Source organism: Archocentrus centrarchus, chromosome 1, assembly GCF_007364275.1.
Source record: "Archocentrus centrarchus isolate MPI-CPG fArcCen1 chromosome 1, fArcCen1, whole genome shotgun sequence".
Lineage (NCBI taxonomy): Eukaryota > Metazoa > Chordata > Actinopteri > Cichliformes > Cichlidae > Archocentrus > Archocentrus centrarchus.
Window position 1 is genome coordinate 26,673,797 of NC_044346.1, and position 19,008 is coordinate 26,692,804.

General features: G+C 39.2%; 2 protein-coding genes across 2 annotated transcripts; both read right to left on the reverse strand.

The window, feature by feature from the left end:
* Positions 1–1,050: 1,050 nt before the first annotated feature.
* On the reverse strand, positions 1,051–5,962 carry polg2 (polymerase (DNA directed), gamma 2, accessory subunit). Its single transcript, XM_030726896.1, has 8 exons — positions 5,085–5,962; positions 4,866–4,971; positions 3,092–3,197; positions 2,639–2,824; positions 2,141–2,278; positions 1,939–2,019; positions 1,658–1,758; positions 1,051–1,564 (listed from the first exon to the last, which is right to left on the reverse strand). The coding sequence occupies exons 1-8, from the start codon at positions 5,581–5,583 to the stop codon at positions 1,399–1,401; spliced, it is 1,383 nt and encodes a 460-aa protein (XP_030582756.1). The 5' UTR covers positions 5,584–5,962; the 3' UTR covers positions 1,051–1,398.
* A 2,252-nt stretch (positions 5,963–8,214) lies between these two features.
* On the reverse strand, positions 8,215–16,574 carry LOC115778630 (probable ATP-dependent RNA helicase DDX5). The gene is made up of 13 exons (XM_030726798.1): positions 16,369–16,574; positions 14,475–14,655; positions 14,248–14,344; positions 14,015–14,148; positions 13,297–13,362; positions 12,673–12,814; positions 12,413–12,573; positions 11,980–12,152; positions 11,571–11,681; positions 11,160–11,221; positions 10,991–11,050; positions 9,308–9,529; positions 8,215–9,055 (listed from the first exon to the last, which is right to left on the reverse strand). The coding sequence occupies exons 1-13, from the start codon at positions 16,407–16,409 to the stop codon at positions 8,604–8,606; spliced, it is 1,902 nt and encodes a 633-aa protein (XP_030582658.1). The 5' UTR covers positions 16,410–16,574; the 3' UTR covers positions 8,215–8,603.
* Between the last annotated feature and the right edge of the window lie 2,434 nt (positions 16,575–19,008).

Here is a 19,008-nt window from a genome sequence, read left to right on the forward strand (position 1 = left end):
TTTTGTATTAAGTCCCCAATATAACCATTTACATTTAGTCTTTAATATTTTGTAAATTGATTTATTCTTCACTTATATATTTATTTCTGTATGGCTTTACCCCTGTATGCCACCTCTAAAGCTTAGTGTTTTTGTTTTTTTTTAACATTTCTGCTTGTTTATGCAAATGTCATTCAAAGCGACCTTTCAAGGGGTCAAATTTTTTTGCCTCCTGGCTGATTCCCTCGTGCTGCTCAAACAAAAAAGAAATGGCTGCCTCCAGTCAGTCAGAGTATACGCTGCATTAATACTGTACGCTGATGACCTACAAAATGAGCAAATAAAAAAGCAACCCTGAAATTAGTATAAAAATAAATACCCATCCACTATTCAGGGTTGCGGGGGACAATTTAGAGTTTCCAATTAACCTAACCCCAGTAAGTGCATGTCTTTGGCCTGTGGGAGGAAACTGGAGTACCTGGAGAAAACCCACGCAGACACAGGGAGAACATGCAAACTCCACACCCACAGAGAGAGAGAGAGAGAGGCCTGGGCCAAGATGGAATCGAACCCAGGCCTTCCAGATGGTATTCTAACTGTGAGGCAGCAGTGCTAACCACCGTGCTGCCCCCAAAAACAATAATAAATAAAAAAAATAAATACATACAGGATTAATAAAAATAATTTGGGTAACATTGTATGTCTGTCTCACAGAAAGAAGGCTCATCCTGTTCAAATCCACCTTCTGGATTTCTGTGTGCAGTCAACACCTTATTTGGAGCATTTATAGTTATTCATTTATTGACTCACTTGTGTTTTATTATGGCACTTTCAGTCCTCCATACATGTGCAGTGTCATGCTGTAATCTAACTTCATATTTGAACTAAATTCTACTAATATGGTTAGATTGTTTTACTAACTATTTGCTCGATTATCTTTTAACCTTAAAGAAACCAGTGTCAAATGTGCCGCTAATAATGAGGAAAAAGGCAATGTAAATATTAAAGTGTATCTTTTAACAGAAAGTCAGAGAGAAATCCAAAAGCTTTCTCACCACTGTGCACACAGACCTGATTACACGCAGATTAAAACACAAAAACTAAACAATAAAACATGATATAAGCACCTCGGTGCCTTGAATGTACTGGAAAGAAGCTGTAGTAAGTTAGTAATAAGAACTGTGGGGCTATGTTATACACAGTGGGTGTGAGTGCACCTCAATTCCAAATAGTCTCTTAGCCTTTAAGATGAAGTAGATGATGGCCCACCATGAACCACGTATTCCAAAGATACATTCACAATTGTTACTTTATTTGGACCCTTCAGAGGAAATATGTTTCACAAGGACGTCCCTGACCATCATTTTGTCTTTAAAAAGGAATACAAACTGAGACAGGCGTTCCAAACAACAGGTACACTCAGATGTTGTCGGTTGCAGAAATGTATCTAAATAGAAAGTTTTTGATCTCTGAGATGTGCATGGTTTCTTTGATGGTTGTGTCTCTGTTGCGGACCTGAAGGAGACCGCTTTCCAACGTGTTCTCACCGATCACGATGGTGAAAAGAACTCCCATCTCATCGTATCTGCAATGCATCCACACAGAAACACACATACATAAGTTCAAAGCAAGATAAACATTTTTAATTTGCATTATGTGCTGATTTAACTGCATTTACTTGGCATTCAGCTGCTCCATTGATGTTAGCAGAGTTTCAAGATATCCCGGCCACACAGAGATCTTAGCTTCCAGGAACTCCTGCAGAAGGCCTTCACAAACCTAAAAAAAAAAAAATGTAAATACTCTTAATGCATTGTGATGTATGCCCATAGAAGGAACACATTCAATCAGATCTTTTTAAAATTTTAAAAACACTTGACTTTTGAGCTTAAAAATGTGCATTTACAAAGAAGAAGTCAAAGAAAAAAACATCTAACATGTAATTCATGTTTTTCTTACCTGCCTCAGCTCCACAGTGGCTCCCCTACTAATGTTTAGAGCCACTTTAATGGGAGCCAACACTGGATGCAGTTTCAGAACCTGAAATCACCAGTGAAGCAAATCTCAGAGAAAAAAACATCACAAATAGGAAACCAGGAAGCCATACCCATCCCGCTAACAGTTTTTTCTGCATGTTCAGTGAGCTGTTAAACACAATCACCTTTCTCTGATGCAGCTTCTGCTTGCTGTCTTCTCTCTTTAGCTGCTGAAGTGAGTTGGACAGAAAAGCCATCACACCACGGTCCATGTTCGCGGTGATGGAGACAACATGAGGAACAGACTTGCGTCCATCTCGACACTAGATATTGGGTAAAAACACTGCATGTGATTGAACTGAAGAAAAGAGCAGCTGCTTTCTTAAGACTTGACAGTTCTAACATACCAACAAAATGTTTACACAACAACAGTTCAGTCAATATGTCCAAAGGTCTCAATCAGCTGGGATTACATGCGAGCTAAAGGAATTTTTGACACCAGACAATTTGACTTTCTGTTTCAAAACATGCACAGGTGAAAATAATAACATTAATTTTTGGCTTAAATCAGTATCTCAATACCAGAGAACAATCTGAGAGCCAGAGCCTCTACAACTGCAGCTTAGGAATGCAACTGAATATAAATCCTGACATAAAGCATGCCCTAAAACAAACAGACTGACCTGCAGTTTGGACCGGGCTCCTTTGTGTATGCTCAGCAGCTCAGCGTCTCCTCGACTCCACAGTGTCTCCACGATTTCCTGGCCCCAGGGGAAATCGTAGATGATCCTCACACCACGAGATGCCGCCTCTTCAAGCTCCTCCTGCTGGACTTCACTGCTGCTGAAGCTGGATGGAGAGAGGGCAAACTGGATAAGAAGGATCAAAAAAATTAAAGAGAAAAGAGTTAATGACATTCTCCTCAACAACCGCTTCCTCAGAAGTCTTGAGATCAGTGAATGATGAAATAATAACAGCTGTTTGAGGGAAATTTAAAAACTTAAATGGATTTAGGCAGGAATATGTTGTCTTCCAAACTTATCCAGGACAGTCTTCTACTTCAGTTTAGGCTTTTTCAGTACAGTAGTATATCACACAGTTTTAAATTGGAGATGTTTCCCTCCAAAAAGACTCACTTTTCTCCACCACTTCAGCCTCTGACGTGTCCAGTGATCCAGCCACTGAGAAGATGTGCGAGGTGAGCAGAACCACACTAGAGATGTTTGGGTGACCTCAGCTGAGCTGACAGAAAAAAAAAGAAAAGCAAGTGTGTTAATATAACATACCTCCTATGCAATTTATAAAGAGTAAACTGCAATTTAATAATATATTTCTTACACAAATATAGCAATGCTTGTGTTTTTGTCAACATGTAGACACACATGTGCCAAAGCAGTACTGGTTCTTAAGTTAGTAAATAAGGTGGAGTGTAACAATCAGCGCTACCTTTTTTAACTGCAGAACATTGCTACAGTATAACCTACGTGTAAAAAATGGAAATTGTTGAATTTTTCAAAATATTTAAACAAATGGATCTTCTTTAAAACTGTTCCTACATATAATAAATGATACATAAATGGACATAATTTAGCCAGTTTCTTTCAATCAAAATACACTACAGAGCCCAAAAGCAATTGCTCGTCTGCCTTCACATGTATATGAACTTGAGTGACATCCTTTTATTAATTCATAGGCTTTAATATGATGTTGGCCCACTCTTTGCGGCTAGAACAGCTTCAACTGTTCTGGGAAGGCTTTCCACAGGGTTCAGGAGTGTGTTTATGGGAAATTTTGACCATTCTTCCAGAAGTGCATTTGTGAGCTCAGACACGGATGCTGGATGAGATGGCCTGGCTCACAGTCTTCGCTCTAATTCATCCCAAAGGGTTTTATAGGGTTAAGGTCAGGACTCTGTGGATGCCAGTGAAGTTCTTCCACACCAAACTGGCTCATCCATGTCATTATGGACCTTACTGTGTCCACTGTTGCACAGTCATGTTGGAACAGAAGGGGCCATCCCCAAACAGCTGGGATTGCCCAAAATGTCTTGGTATGCTGGAGCATTAAGAGTTCCTTTCACTGGAACTAAGGGGGTGAGTCCAACTCTTGAAAAACAGCCCCACACCATAAGCCCCCCCCCCCCCCCCCCCCCCCCCCCCCCAATCAAACTTTACACTTGGCACAATGCAGTCAGACATCTACTGTTCTCCTGGCAACCTCCAAACCCTGATTCAGCCACTGGATTGCCAGACGGACAAACGTGACTTATCATTCCAGAGAACACGTCTCCACTGATATAGAGTCCAGTGGTGGCGTGCGTTACACCATCCAATGCTTGGATGCAGCTGCTCGGCCATGGAAACCCATTCCATGAAATTTTTTACACACTGTTCTTGAGGTAATCTAAAGGTCACATGAAGTTTGTAAGTTTGCAGTGATTGAAAGCTGGCAATCTCTTTCTCTGCGCACTATGTGCTTCAGCATCCCCTCTGTGACTTTTTTTTTTTTGTGGCCAACCACTCTGTGGCTGAATCTTTAGCAGTGAGGAAATTTCACAACTGGACTTGTTACACAGATGGCATCCTATCACAGTATCACGCTGGAATTAACTAGGTTAGACTGTTACCATCTATTGATATTAAAGTTGAAAAAGAAAAAAAAAATCACTGTGCTGAACAAACCCCTAAACAAACACATTCCCCTGAATGCACTTTTGAGAAGAACAAATGTTCTCATAAGGACTGATAAGGGTTCATTTCAACTCATCAAGCACTGTATTAATATTGAAAAGATAAATATTATAAGTTCTTATAAAAACATCCAGATTAAGTTTGCTTGAAATATTATTTTTCATAAGCATGTCCGCGCACAGACACTCACACAGATCACAGACAACAGATGAAGCCTCACCAACCAGAGCCCTCTGAAGGCTGGAAACACAGACCCGTCTCAGCCAGACCAAACGGCAGCTTCCTGTTCACCAGCTCCAATGAGGGAACAAACTGCTCCAAGGCACCTGGAACCCACCACAACACATACGGACCATCAATACAAAGTAAAAAAATGTTTTATATTATATATATAAACTCTCTAATCGTCATTATTTATTACAAGTGTGAGGCAGCTTACCTTGCAATAAGTTTGTTCTCATGCTTGGGGACCTCTGCAGGAGCATGTGCACCTCCTGGATGAGCTGCTCCTTATTCAGCTCCTTCTGCTCTACACTCTGTTTCAGGTGTTCATATTCAACAATCCGCAGCTGGCCCTGTCCCAATGCAGCTGTTTCCCTGCTGCCGCTCAGGGTGTTAATCCCAAACACTTGAGCTCTGGACTTGGTCACTGAGTGCCACCACTGGTCCAGCAGGTTCCTCCTGAGCTCCATGCCCAGAGGTCCATAGTTGCAGCACAGCCCGCGCTGAAACAGCTCTACGTTAGTCTGACCTGGAGAGACATAGTACCGGTCCACGCAGAGCTGCAGTAACATCCTGACCCGGTCTAGAGTCTCAGTCTGTGCTGTGCTGCAGCGTCTCCAGCTGTGCTGCAGCAGCAGCAGTGTTACAGTGCAGCGTTTGGTTTTGAAAGTGAAGAAACGCCTCGACAGGACGTTTCTTACACACAGAGTCAACATGATGAAGAAACGGCTCCAAATGTCAGTCTGTTCAAAGAAGCCTTCATTAGCAAATTAACTTTAAATCCTGCCGATTTCAAATATTCGCTAAACCCACGTCCTAATTTGCCCCATAACCTGTATGGAAAATAAAAAATGTGAGCGCGCACGGATTGAATAGTACAGGTAAACTGGGGCTTACTGTGTTAAACTCTCAATGAAAGCAAACTTTAGCGAAGTCCGTTAACAGCAGCGTCCACAAATACTGACAGCTGCCGGTGCATTTAAGAGTCGGACAGTTTTACTGCTGTCACACAACTAACTATAACAACTGCGCAGTTTACATCTCACAGGAGATACATCACCATATATCGGTATTAGCAACTCATCCGCTACATGTGGTGTGTGATCTGGAAATTATATCTTTATATCCGGGTAAAAGAGAATTTCAAAATAAAACGAAAACGTCCGTAGACTTAAGTCCTGCACTATATTGGTGCATGGAGATGACAGTGAGTCTGTGCCCATAGCTGTACACAAACACTGAGATTCATTTGGATTTCAGGGTAAGGAGCAATGATCAATAAAACCAAGTTTTCTTTTAGTAATCGAATTAGTATACTGAAATATCATTATCGCATCTCTATTCCTTATTTACAATTTAATTTATGATTAGTACAGTGGTTTTTAAACCTTTTCCATGATCCCCCACTTCGCCGGATAAAATCTTTTCACGCCCCACGCCAAGCGAGATCCGGGGGTGGGGTGGGGGGTACGTCAGCGGATCCGCCATGTGGAAATGCGCTGTAGACAAATACAAGTAAATGGACTGAACTTCATAAAGCGCCTTTTTACAAAGTTATTTAAGTTAATGCGTGTCATTCGCACATGCACTAATATGTATGGGAAACTGATAGGCACCAAAAATAACGTTAATTATTATTATCTGATAAATATAAATATTAAATACTAACATACGTTAGGGTACAGACGAGTACAGACAGACATCAAACCAGCGTATGTTTTTTTTTTCTATTGTTTTTATGAGTGTGTACAGCGACCGATATTTGTAAGACTGTTACTGTGATGATAAATGTCTACAACAACCAAATCTTGACATGTAGATACAGCATCTTTAGGTTTTCTAATTTAAAAAAGCATTTTTATATTCAGTGATTTTTGTCAATTTAAGTATTATTAATGGCACTATTTTAAGACAAAAATGAACAAAGTCAACAAATTAAAATAAGAAACTGATCTACTTCATTTTATGTTAGCTGTGAAACAAAAATTATAGATCCATGTTTTATTGCATACAATAAATTTTTATGGTTAAAAAGGTAAAGCAAACAAAAAAAGAGCTATTTCCAACTTTTGTAAAGTGCTTTACAAATTAAATGTATTATATTATTATTATTATCATTACACATAAACAAGGGGGACACGAAGCACAAATGCAAAAATAGACTGATGAGCAGAGAGCAGGCAAACAGGTCTGGAAGATCAATCAGTCTTTATTTGTATCAAGAGTAGTTAGTAGGTAAGGCGGGATGAAATTTTTAATAAAGGAACACAGAGGAAGGTAGATGCCAGAGTAAGACAAGGAGAAAAACACTGGTGTCCCATCTGGGATCATAACCAATAAAAGGAAAACAAGCAAATATAACTTTTTAAATTCCACTTTTGTTTAGTTGACATATGGGTGCCCTCTAGAGGCCATGAGATGTAACTCATGCAGTCAGGAATCAGGCCTGCATCTCTGCTACCTACATGTGCATGTGTGATGAGTCAAAAATAATATTGTTGGTAAGATTATTAAATTCCAAGGCTATTATATAGTGACTTTAATAGAAGTAGAGCAAAACTGTATTTTAATAGAAGTTAATGTCTCCACTTGTTTCCGAAAGAGCATTCTGCATTTTATTATTGCTTTTAAAATATCAAAATGCATTGTGGGATTAGTACATAAGGCTGTGACAATGGTTTGCTACAAAATGGATAGAGTGGGCCAGAGCAAGCAATCAGTTTACAGCAAAGTTAATCTGTGATGAATTAGTGTGGTCTGCACTTGGTCTTCTTCAACTGGGTGACTGCAGTTTAAATTAAGTAGCTGAGAAAATCAGGGGGAGGGCATTGCATAATTTAAGAAAACAGCATTTTAAAACACTGTCATACCTGCACATTTGAATTCATCACACTAAACAGGTGGATTGTGGTGATGATAATTCCATACAACTCTGGTGTAATCTGCTTTACTAATTTTAGCATTTTTAAAAACACTTCCTAACAATCATGAAAGTGGGTCAATTTGTGGCACCATTACTTCTCATAAAGATTATTCTCTGCTATTACCTAAAAACCTTGGTGTCTCCTTGGTGTCCCCCTGCAAGAGCTGGAGGCCGGGAAGAGGGAGGTCTGGAAATCTCTGCTTAGACTGGTGTCCTCATGACCCAGATAATGGGACAGACAGGTGGGTGGGATCCAAAAAACCTACATAAAATTCCCTTTGACTTTTCACAATGGAATTAGAGATATGCCAGTTTCCCTGCGGCACTATGAAGAGCCACTTAACTCTACGTCAAAACACGAAGATGCCCAAGTTCCTCAGAGATGACACAGCACAAGTTTAACATTTTATTTCCTTTTTTTTTTTTTTTTTTTTTTTTTTTTTATTTAAAAAGGGCTTACACATACCCTTTTTTTAAATTTATGATCTCCATAACATCACTTTAAACATACCACAAACTGAAAACACTGTATTACCTAGTAAAAATAAATTACTGAGGAATGTAACAAAACAAAACAAAAAACAGTTAAGGAAAAGTGCAGCAATCATGGTTGCACAATAGGAGACATATTTATGACTCCATTTAATGCTCTGGGTTTACTGAATAATTCCAACCCTGCTGTAAGCAAAACAAAGTTAAACAGTACAAAGGATGATAATAATAATAATAGTAATAATAATAATCATCATACTGTAAGATTTCAAGATTAAACAAAAATCCATGTTGGTTCCATATATTGTGCATATATCATATCTACTGAGGGAAAGGTGGTGGCATGGGGTAGGGCACCATTGGTGGTGGGGGTGGTGGCTGCTGGGCCTGTGGGGGTGGCGCCTGGGAGTTGAATGGGAATGGTGGGTGGTTCATGCCATTCTGAGTGGGCCTCTGCATGCCCCCAAACTGAGGGGGGCCCTGGAAGTTTTGGTTACCAAAGCCACCCACCTGGTTTGCCGGAGCACCAAAATTACCCTGTCCATTGCTGTTGCTGTAATTGTTGCTGCCATAGTTACCGCTAGAGTTACCACTATTGCCTCCATAATTGCCACCATTTTGGGCCTTACTGCCACCAAAGGAGCTCTTCGGCCCACTGCCGAACCCTCTATCGCTGTCCCTGTAGCTACTACCACTGAAGTTACTCCTCCCGCCCCCAGAATACCTATCCCGACGGTCATCCTTGTAGCCACCTCTTCCCCCTCTTCCACGACCTGCGTGAGACAAAGAGCGGAAAAAAAGTGGGTTCAAACACTGTGGCTGTGACACCAGGAGACAGTAACAAGTCAAATAAATCTCTCTCACACACACACACACACACACACACACACACACACACACACACACACACACACACACACACACACACACGTTCAATTAAAAAAAGAAAAAAAAAAGACCATCTAATTATTGAATATAATAATTTTATGTCTAAATCTTGAATGTAAATAGAAATGACATTTTACCTCCTCTGTCCTCTGCCATCTGGATCAGCTTGGGGTTAATGGCCTGGTTGGCCTCGCGGAGCACAGAGATCAGGTCACTGGCTTGTTTCATGTTGTTTGGGGTGAAGAAGGTGTAGGCCGTGCCCGTTTTTTGACTTCGGGCTGTGCGTCCAATGCGGTGGATATAATCTTCGGAGGAGTTAGGGTAGTCATAATTGATGACAAATTTGACATCCTCCACATCTGTGAAAGTGTTGCAGTGTGGCAAAACAAAACGAGGAGGCCACAAAAGATTTGGCACACCACAACAGCCAGATCAAAGCGAAAAGTTAGCAACTGGGAAGGCTGGGGGGGAGAAAAGTGATCGTTAGGCTGTGGAAGAAATGCGTTAAAACATTAGAATTGCGTACAAATCTACTCCATGGGAATACTACTGTGGGAAGAGAGAAACGATGCACACTCCAGTTGCTTACCATAATCAAAAGACATGATTCTCCCTTTTGTTACCAAGGGAGAAAAAAAAATGGATTTAAGTCTTACCATTAAGGAGTATGCATTCACTAGTCCTTTCCCAATGCAGCGAAATCCCCCACAAATTGTCAAGTGACATCCAGGAGCTTCTACGCAGTTGGGCCACGATATGCACTGGGGCCTCCTCGTGCCAATATAGGACCATTGAGTGGTACATTTTTGCATGTCCAGGCTTTTCCCAGTACACTCTCAAAAGAAGCTTGTTATTAAAGGCCGCACTGCACGTCTTGCCAAGACAAAATAGACCGAGTACTAATTTAAACAGGGGCCCCTTCAAAAACCATGAAAAAGACCCAAACATTGAACCCTGTGGGACCCCTGAGCGAACGCAGAAAAAAATCCCACCCCCCACCCAACCCCCTTCATCAGTATCATCAAGGCAAGATCTTCCAAGAAGCCAGTGTTCACTTGAGAAAATGTCTCTTGTTGGCAGGTCTCGACATGACTATAAAACGCAGGCGAGGGAGGAACTTTGGTTTGAGCTGACTCTCTCTTTTTCCTCTCACTAGATGTTCCCACTACCCCCTAAACACATGTGCCAGGTCTCATCAATTTTCAGAGACAAGATTTCAAACTGCTCTCTCCATTTCAAGGAATCCAGCACTTTGACGGGAAAAGAAAACAACTGAAAGCTTTGACAAGCTCACACCCATGCTACGTGATACAAGCTCCGAAAGGTAACAATTGTTCCAAATCTCAAACAAGTGACTTGCAATACAGCGCTCTCTAACACAACAGCATGCAAGGCAAAAGTCACAGCATCAAGCATATGTTTATTTGATTTTTTTTTTTTTCTTTTTTAACGTTTGAGTTGGAAACAGCTGGATGGCATTTGTCAGGTGAAATCCATGGACAGAGAACAGATGTGTGCGTATTTCAACAACATATCAGAGACAAAGGCTTAGCCACACAGCCTTTTGAAGATCACTGGCACACAAGAGCTTTCACCTCTCTAGGCCCACTGGGTGGCAAGCCAGTTGAGCAATTCCAATATGTCATCCTGCTCCCTCTCGGGGCCTGGGACTGTCATGCCTAGCGCCTGCCACAAAGACTCCACCTTAAGGTGAGAAAAACTCAGAAAATGCATAGAAAAAGTTAAAGAAAGCAAAAGCACTTTCTTTAAAAAAAGTGTAACACTGATAATAAAGTAGTACTATTCAAAGGCATACTGACCCAAGCCTCGGGAGGCCACATCTGTAGCAATGAGAATCGGAGCTTTGCCATATCTGAACTCTGAAAGGAAAGGGACATTATTCACTAAACATACCGAGTGACTGTTGTTATTTCAAGGACCCACATCCACTTTAATTAGTAAGACATGCAATAACATATGATAGCTTACCATTAAGGACCCAGTCCCTCTCCTGCTGGCTCTTGTCTCCATGGATTCCCATTGCAGGCCACCTGTAACAGACACACTGAGTGTTACACACTGCCCCCTAGATTCAACAAAGTCTCACAACAATCTTGAAACACCTTTAGGCTCTTATTTAGGCAGTTATTGTGAAAGGTCATCTAAATTAATTTTATTTCATGTGTCACCAGGTCAAAACATGCATGTATATTTGCATTAGAATTTAATACAAATTGCTTCAAACATTTGCTGAACTTGACTATAACTAAGGATTTAAAAAGCTGGGTAGTTAGACTTTTATCTCCACCTTTGCTGTTGAGGAATTCTTATAATGAACAGACTTAAGTCTAAACTTTACTGCTGAAAATATCAATTGAAGTCAGAACAGGGAATCCTTACCCATCTCTCCTCATCCTCCTGGTGAGCTCATCACAACGTCTTTTGGTCTCCACAAAAATAATGGTCTTGTTCTCCTTTTCACTCATGATCTCCTCCAGCAAACGGATCAGTCTTACAGAGAGCAGACAACAGAGAAAATAAGTGATTCCAGTGACTGGACATTATTCTTCTACCAGCTGAATAAAGCACTCTACTGATTTAAAGTACTGTTACATATTGTGTTTCAGCTGCTAAGGTGAAATACTGTAAAGATGGAATGAATACAATAGGATTAGTGTCATTTGAGATTTAATAAAATTATTTCTCTTGATCTACAGTGGGTATTTAAACACAGTTTTAAATGTAGAAGATAAGTGGATATCTGCTAGCTCTAATAACTCATTAAAGGTGGTGTAAATCATTTACTCACTTGTCCTCCTTCTCCAGGTCATTGCAAACATCAACTATCTGCAGGATATTGTGATTGGCACTGAGCTGCAGTGCTCCAATATTGATCTGGACATAGTCCTTCAGGAAGTCCTCAGCCAGCTGACGAACCTCCTTAGGCCAGGTGGCGCTCCACATAAGGGTCTGACGGTCTGGCTGGTGAAAACAACACGGAGTGTGTCAACAAAATTTTACTTATTTAACTACAAAACTAAAGGATTCATCTGGTATTCTGGTTGAGTTCTAAGGTCTTGTTTGGTCAGCTTTTGCCAGCTAAGACATTATTTCACTTGGGTGAAGTATTTCTCATACAAAACCAACTAGTAGTCATGTTTGTGGTGTGAAAACCTGTTCTTACATTAACTGTTAGATAAAAAATGTGAACTGGCTGCAGAGTGAAAGCAAACACAACTTACTCGAATTTGTTCCACTATCTTGCGGATCTGAGGTTCAAATCCCATGTCCAGCATGCGGTCAGCTTCATCCAGCACCAGATAGGTGCAACGACGCAAATTAGTCTTACCGCACTCCAAGAAATCAATGAGACGACCTGGAGTAGCAATGCAAATCTCGACACCTTAAACAAAAAGAGGAAAAACATAATACGTAATTGTTTTAGGTAACTCCAAACAAATCAAGCCTTAATCCTAAAAGAAATACTGAAAAGAAAACATACCCCTCTCAAGGTCCCTGATTTGGGGCCCTTTGGGTGCTCCACCATAAATGCAGGTGCTCTTCAGACGGGAGGCCCTGCCGTATTCAGCCGCCACTTGTTGCACCTGCTGGGCCAGCTCACGGGTTGGTGCCAGCACCAAGCACTAAAGAAATGATTGACATTTTTATGGCCCATTTTATAGTGCTTTTTTTCTAGATGACAACAAATATGGTATATAATGGTATAAACACATTTATAGATTATATACCAAAAAAGTGGGGCCCCTGAAAGCACTGCAGGTAAACCACAAGAAGTCACATAAATGAAACAAAATTGTAGCAGCTTAAATAAAAATTTTTTAATACATGTCATTTTCCATTTTATGGCCTATTTTTAATTGCAAACTTGTATTTTGTCAATAAAGGAAAAATGTTATTAGGCACCAAAAGGCATCAAAAGATGAAAATGAATCAGTAAAAACACAAAAGAGGAGATTTCTCATCCTAGGTTCAAGCTATTAAAGGCTTAGGTAGGCTGCAAACTATTTTCAGATTTAAAAACAACAGTGTCAAGTTTGAGAATGGCTGTTATACACAATAAAATTTGTATTCACTCACACATTTCTACAATATATTTTATACTTACAATAGGTCCATCACCATGCTCCAAGAATGGCTGATGTTGGATGTGCACAATTGCAGGAAGAAGGTACTTAAAAAAGAGAAAGGAGTCAATATTACATGTAATCCAACCAATAATGCATAACTTTGCATCAGCATTTCCAAAGAAAATTAAGAGTTATTGGCCATGTATCTCCATAGCATCAATGGGGTGAATTTCCTGCATAAGTCAACAGTGTTAACATGATTTTAAGCCATAACATTTTGTCCTTAATGGTATTTTACAATTCATAGTATTTGGTCAATCTCAATTTAGCCACACTTACACTTAGTTTACATTCACTGTTGTCACCCTTGGGAACTGCAACAGTGTAATGCATGATGCATGCCAATTTTGGTAACTAGTGAGTGGTACAGTAGGGTCACTTGTGCCCAAATACTCATACTAAAAAAATAACCAAAATAAAGAAAAACAACATAAAATCAAAGATTGTCTAAATTCATCTAAGAGTTTTCACACTGAAAAAAAGAATATACAGTAGTCATTTTCTTTTCTCATTTACAGACACATAAAAAAAAGAAGAAGCTCCAAACAGGTTTACAGACCAAGGTATCAAAGTCTGCATTTGCTAGCACTGTACTATGTCTTAAAAGACCTTAGTAGGCAAAAGTAACATCATGGAAGCATTAATTTTATTTGCCATCTTGGTAGAAATAGTTAGAAAAATTAGAATACTACTTACTGCGAGGGTCTTCCCAGAGCCGGTCTGAGCGATGCCAACCATGTCTTTGCCACTTAGGGCTACAGGCCATCCCTGAGACTGGATTGGAGTTGGTTCGGTCCAGTTTTGTTTGACAATTACGTCCATGACGTAGCCTGAGGACAGAAGACATGCAAGTTAAGTTGCTGAAGTTGAAATATTAAGCGTAATACAGGCAAGTCTAAATTATTTAGGCTACATGAATTTCTACTCACTTGGAAATGCAGCTTCATGGAACTTTACAATTGGTTTGGGGCAATCTCTGCCTTTGACCGTCACTTCTTTACTTCTTCGGTACTGTTCAACCTCTTGCTGGAATTGCAAAAAGAAATAAAAAGCTATAAGCTCACATAGATGTATAACTTTAGAAGCTGGAATGTTTTTTGTTTTTTTTCTCCACAGTTAAAACTTAAAAAGTCAAATATCTATAAACAGGCCTTACAAGTGGTCTGTGGGTGACATCTGGGTGCTCCTGGTAGAAGTTCTTTTGAAACTTAGGAAGCTCGTCTAGGTTCCAGTGCTTCTTTCGCAGCCTCTCACCCGGGTTGCCGAACTTTCCTGGAGGAGGTCCGCCCCTGTTGCCTCCTCCACCACCACCAAAACGAGGGGGCCCGCCACCATATCTTTTAGTAAGAGAGATGCCATTTATTAAAAAAGGGACCCCACATAAATATTCCCGAGGATGCAAGGATGAAAAACTAATTCCTAACTGCAGTGGAATGAAGTGTGAGTATCTCAGCACCATTGCAGAGGTTTTGACCTCTTTTATTAACTTTCTTCTACTGCACAGATAGATGCAATTCCTGTCTTCAGTTTTATATCATCAGATGGAAAGGAAACTTGAATTTGAAAACTATGCTAGACATTTACATAAGACACAAGCTTCCAAACAAATCTCTTATCTTTCATGTATCCATTTCATGTAGGAAAGACAATCTTGCCTACTCAGTCTGTGCAGTTAGAATATCTACTTTACAAAAAGTTAGCATTTCTGTCATTTTGGAAAACAAATGTGATGTGATAGAGGATAGCACTTTTTATTTTGGTCATTGCTTTAATGATTTGAAAATACGCAAGTTTTTAAAGCTTGTTTTGGTATTTAGAGTGTCATTTATACAATCATAATAGACTGTTTTATCAAGTAGTCAGAAATAGTAGGAATAGTGTATTTGTAATTTTAAAAAGTATGAACTTTATGGATATATATAGAAGAAAAGTTTAAAAATAAGGTGGGGCACAGAGTGAATGTGTGTAGCAGGACTTTTTAGGGACCTTTTTAGCTTGTATTTTTTTTTATTTGTTTTAAATGTGTTATACAAGTAAAACTTGCTTACAATTCTAAAACTGATATGGTACAATTATCATTGTTTAAGAAACAATTGCTTTTACTGCCCGTTTATTTTTTATTTATGTTTTACTTTTCCTTTGTATATTGTTTTTGGTGAAACCTAGTTATAAAGCTGTGCCAATTACAATACACTTTTAGAATATACTATATAAAAACGTCAGTGTATTAGGCTGCAACTTTTCAGATTATAATTGTGTTTTTTCCACTTGATTCAATTCTTTGCTGTCATTTACTTAGTTTTATGTGATTTTTTGGTTGTAGCCATTTTCGAAAAACTGTAAATAACCCAAATGAAATCATCTTCTCAGTAGCAACAATTTTATAACTATATTTCACCAAAACAAAAACACGAGAGAAAACAATAAAAAACAGAAAATGGTTCATAAACAATATTCAGTTACCAAATTTTAAAACTTTTTAAAAAATGTATATATAGTTGATTACCAATAAAAATCCATATATAACTGAACGCTGACTGCATTCAAAACGCTTGCGGGGCCATTTTTGAATATTGCTTCCGTATAAACATTAAGCTGTCACAATACCGAGCAGAGTTTGACGTGAGCCGGTAAACACACGGTTTGAGGCGTACGCTATGGGATTTCGTTTTGCCTAGATAGAAAACGGGTCGTTGCTAATAAATTGGGCCTCTGCGACATAAATCTTCTATCCGCAAGACAAGACACCTCTGCGTCACATGCCCCGGTAACGGGAAGGCTGCCGTGCAAACGCCGACACGGAGCCGCCGTTCGCTGCCATTTTATCTCCAAACGGCAGGGAAATGGATTACATTACACTGGCAGGGCCGCCGCCCGCATAAAAACAAACGTACATTTTAATACGAGCATTTAACTTAATAACAAAAAAGCGACAATAAACTACGAAACCCCCGCAGTGACATTTGTTTTGAGCCCACTGATAAGACAGCGATGCCGTCAGCGGCTCAATGCTACACTTGACATTTTTTGCTAACATTAAGAAAACTTACCCTCTATCTCTGCCACGATCTCTGTCTGAAAACCCAGGCATTGTACAGTAGACTGCTGTGGGTTGGGTATTGGGTAAGTACAAATATCTGTTGCCGGCCTATAAAACAGGCGAAGAATCTACGAGCTGAAATCGGTACCGGGAAATAAAAAGAAAATGCCGGCAGACAAAAGTCTGTCTACAGAGACGGAAACGAGGTCAGACGGGACGGATTACATTCGTATCAATGCGCGTCCCTTATTTCCATCCTCTGTGGTACTATTTTATGCATGCATTCAGGGCTGTGAAATTTTCTACATTACAGGGTTTTTTTTGTTTTGTTTTGTTTTGTTTTTCCACCCATTTATATCAGTGCCATAAGGCTAAAAACAAAAGTATCCCTTTGTATAATATAGCACAACAACTCCAGCTACCAAAACACTTAAACCTCCACTATCTGTATTACCGAAGATCCCGGCAACTGTAGTGTAAGTTTGTAATTTTTTTTAATGCAAACCTTTAACTGCATCAACAATCACTTACATAATTTCAAAAACAAATTTGTGTTATGTTACTGTTGTGATGTTCAACTGGAAATGCATTTTAAAAAATGTTTTTAAACTCTTTGGATTGTCATACTGGGATACTCTGCTTATTTAATGGGATCTGCATATAAGCATAAAAAGTTTATAATGTACTTGTGTTTTGTTGGTGTGATGTGGCTCTATGGTTTTTAGGATTTATCTGTATGTGTATTGTACTTGTATCCTACATCTCTGTGTACCTGCCCAGCAATGAACAGTGCACAAGAGAGGTGTAGAAGAGAGCGCAGGCAAAGTGGAGTGGGTGGAGATGAGTGTCAGGAGTGATTTGTGACAGAAGAATAGAAGCAAGAGTGAAAGGGTGGGTTTACAAGACTAGTGAGACCTGCTGTGATGCATGGTTTGGAGATGGCAGCTCTAACAAAAAGACAGAGAGACAGAGCTGAAGATGCTAAGATTTTCTTTGGGAGTGACCAGAATGGACAAGATTAGAAATGAGTAAGTCAGAAGGACAGCTCCGGTTGAGCATTTTTTGTTGCATTTTGGCGAGGCAAGGCTAAGATAATTCTGACATGTGCAGAGGAGGGACAGTGGATACACTGGACAAAGGACATTGAATAGGGAGCTGCCATTCAGGAGGAAAAGAAGAAGACCAAAGAAGATTCTTGGATGTAGGGAAGGAGGACATGCAGAGGGTTAGTGTGACAGATGAAGATGTTGTGGGATCCTCTTCTGTAGCGACTCATAAAGGTAGCAGCCAAAAGAAGAAGAAAGAAGTATGTACCTGCCCAAGTACTGCTGATGGAAATTCCAGCTAATCTTCTGCATGCACCAGTGATTTCTGATAAATTAGATTTGTTGCCAATAAACATAATTTGAAGGAGACAAAGTTGTGCCATGATTTATTTAAAAAAAAAAAAAACACAGGTGAGATAAAGGAGCAAAGAGACATTGCTGATCAAAATCCAGTCAAATTAATAACATTTCCAGAGTAATAATGTTATGTATATATTTATTTGACAAAGAATATTGATAATTTAACCTAATTAATTCACAAATAATAATTAAAGACATAAACAATGTGAAAAATGGTTGTCTACAACAGATTATGGTACTTGCAGGGACACAAATAGAGAAACAATTAAAATCATAACCCAGATAATTTTTAACATATGCAATCTTGTTTTCATCTGGAAAATTTTTTAAAAAGTTATTTATATGGCTTGCTTTTTTAAAAATAATTTTCTTTACTTTGCAAATTGTACTTGTGCAAAAACAAATTAAAATGTGCACGAAATATCTCAAGGCAACAGATGTACACAAAGTCATGCAGATGATACACAACCTCTGATAGCATATAAAAATATGGCATTTTGATCATCTGTATACTTAATATCACAGCAAAACTGCAACATTGCAGAAGAACTGATGTATTCTTGCTTAATTTTCTTTACTTTCTTTATGAATCTGTGTTGCCAGAATAATACATAGACTCCAGTAAAAACAATAATTCTGTCCAAATATATTTTTTATATATTTATACATGTATTGTTCTGTGGCCAGCAGTGCTGTTTTACCCATCCATTCCCAGGACCTTCTTCAATCAGGGACAATCCGGATCCTCAGATTTTTTAGGCTGCGGTTTCTGTGCTACAGAGGGAGAGAGCGAGATGTCAGTAAGGCATTATTTTCACTGTTAATACTCTGCTTTACAGCTGTGTTTCATAGTTGCTTTGGCTTATGTTTCACTTTAGAGTTTCAAACCAGCATGCTAAAATCTAGAATTAATATCATTACATTAAAAAAGGAAAAAGATATTTTATTCCTTTTCAGTTAGCCAGCTCTTGTGACAAAGTCAGTGTATTACATTATAATTTCTACTCATTTCTAATTTGAACAAATTTGCCCCATTGAGCAGGAATATGACTGACTTCATTATCCTTACACTGTCATTTGAGGAGGGTGTGACCAGCAGGAATGTGTACATTACTCAAGTACTTCACTGAAGTACAGTTTTAATGTATTCCACTTTATCTAAGTACTTATTACTTTTAAACCACAATATTTGGGATGCAAATATGGCATTTTGTACTCAAAACCATTTAAAGTTGTAGTTTCTG

Excerpts from the sequence above, each read along its gene's own strand:
- polg2 (XM_030726896.1), bottom strand. The coding sequence starts at position 5,583 with ATGTTGACTCTGTGTGTAAGAAACGTCCTGTCGAGGCGTTTCTTCACT. Across the intron at positions 3,198-4,865 it reads CCTTCAGAGGGCTCTGGTTG|CTCAGCTGAGGTCACCCAAA; the intron begins GTGAGGCTTCAT and ends TTTTTCTGTCAG. Across the intron at positions 2,279-2,638 it reads GAGCCCGGTCCAAACTGCAG|TGTCGAGATGGACGCAAGTC; the intron begins GTCAGTCTGTTT and ends CCCAATATCTAG.
- LOC115778630 (XM_030726798.1), bottom strand. The coding sequence starts at position 16,409 with ATGCCTGGGTTTTCAGACAGAGATCGTGGCAGAGATAGAGG. Across the intron at positions 11,682-11,979 it reads GACCTGGAGAAGGAGGACAA|ACTGATCCGTTTGCTGGAGG; the intron begins GTGAGTAAATGA and ends GCTCTCTGTAAG. Across the intron at positions 11,222-11,570 it reads AGGAGGATGAGGAGAGATGG|GTGGCCTGCAATGGGAATCC; the intron begins GTAAGGATTCCC and ends TGTCTGTTACAG.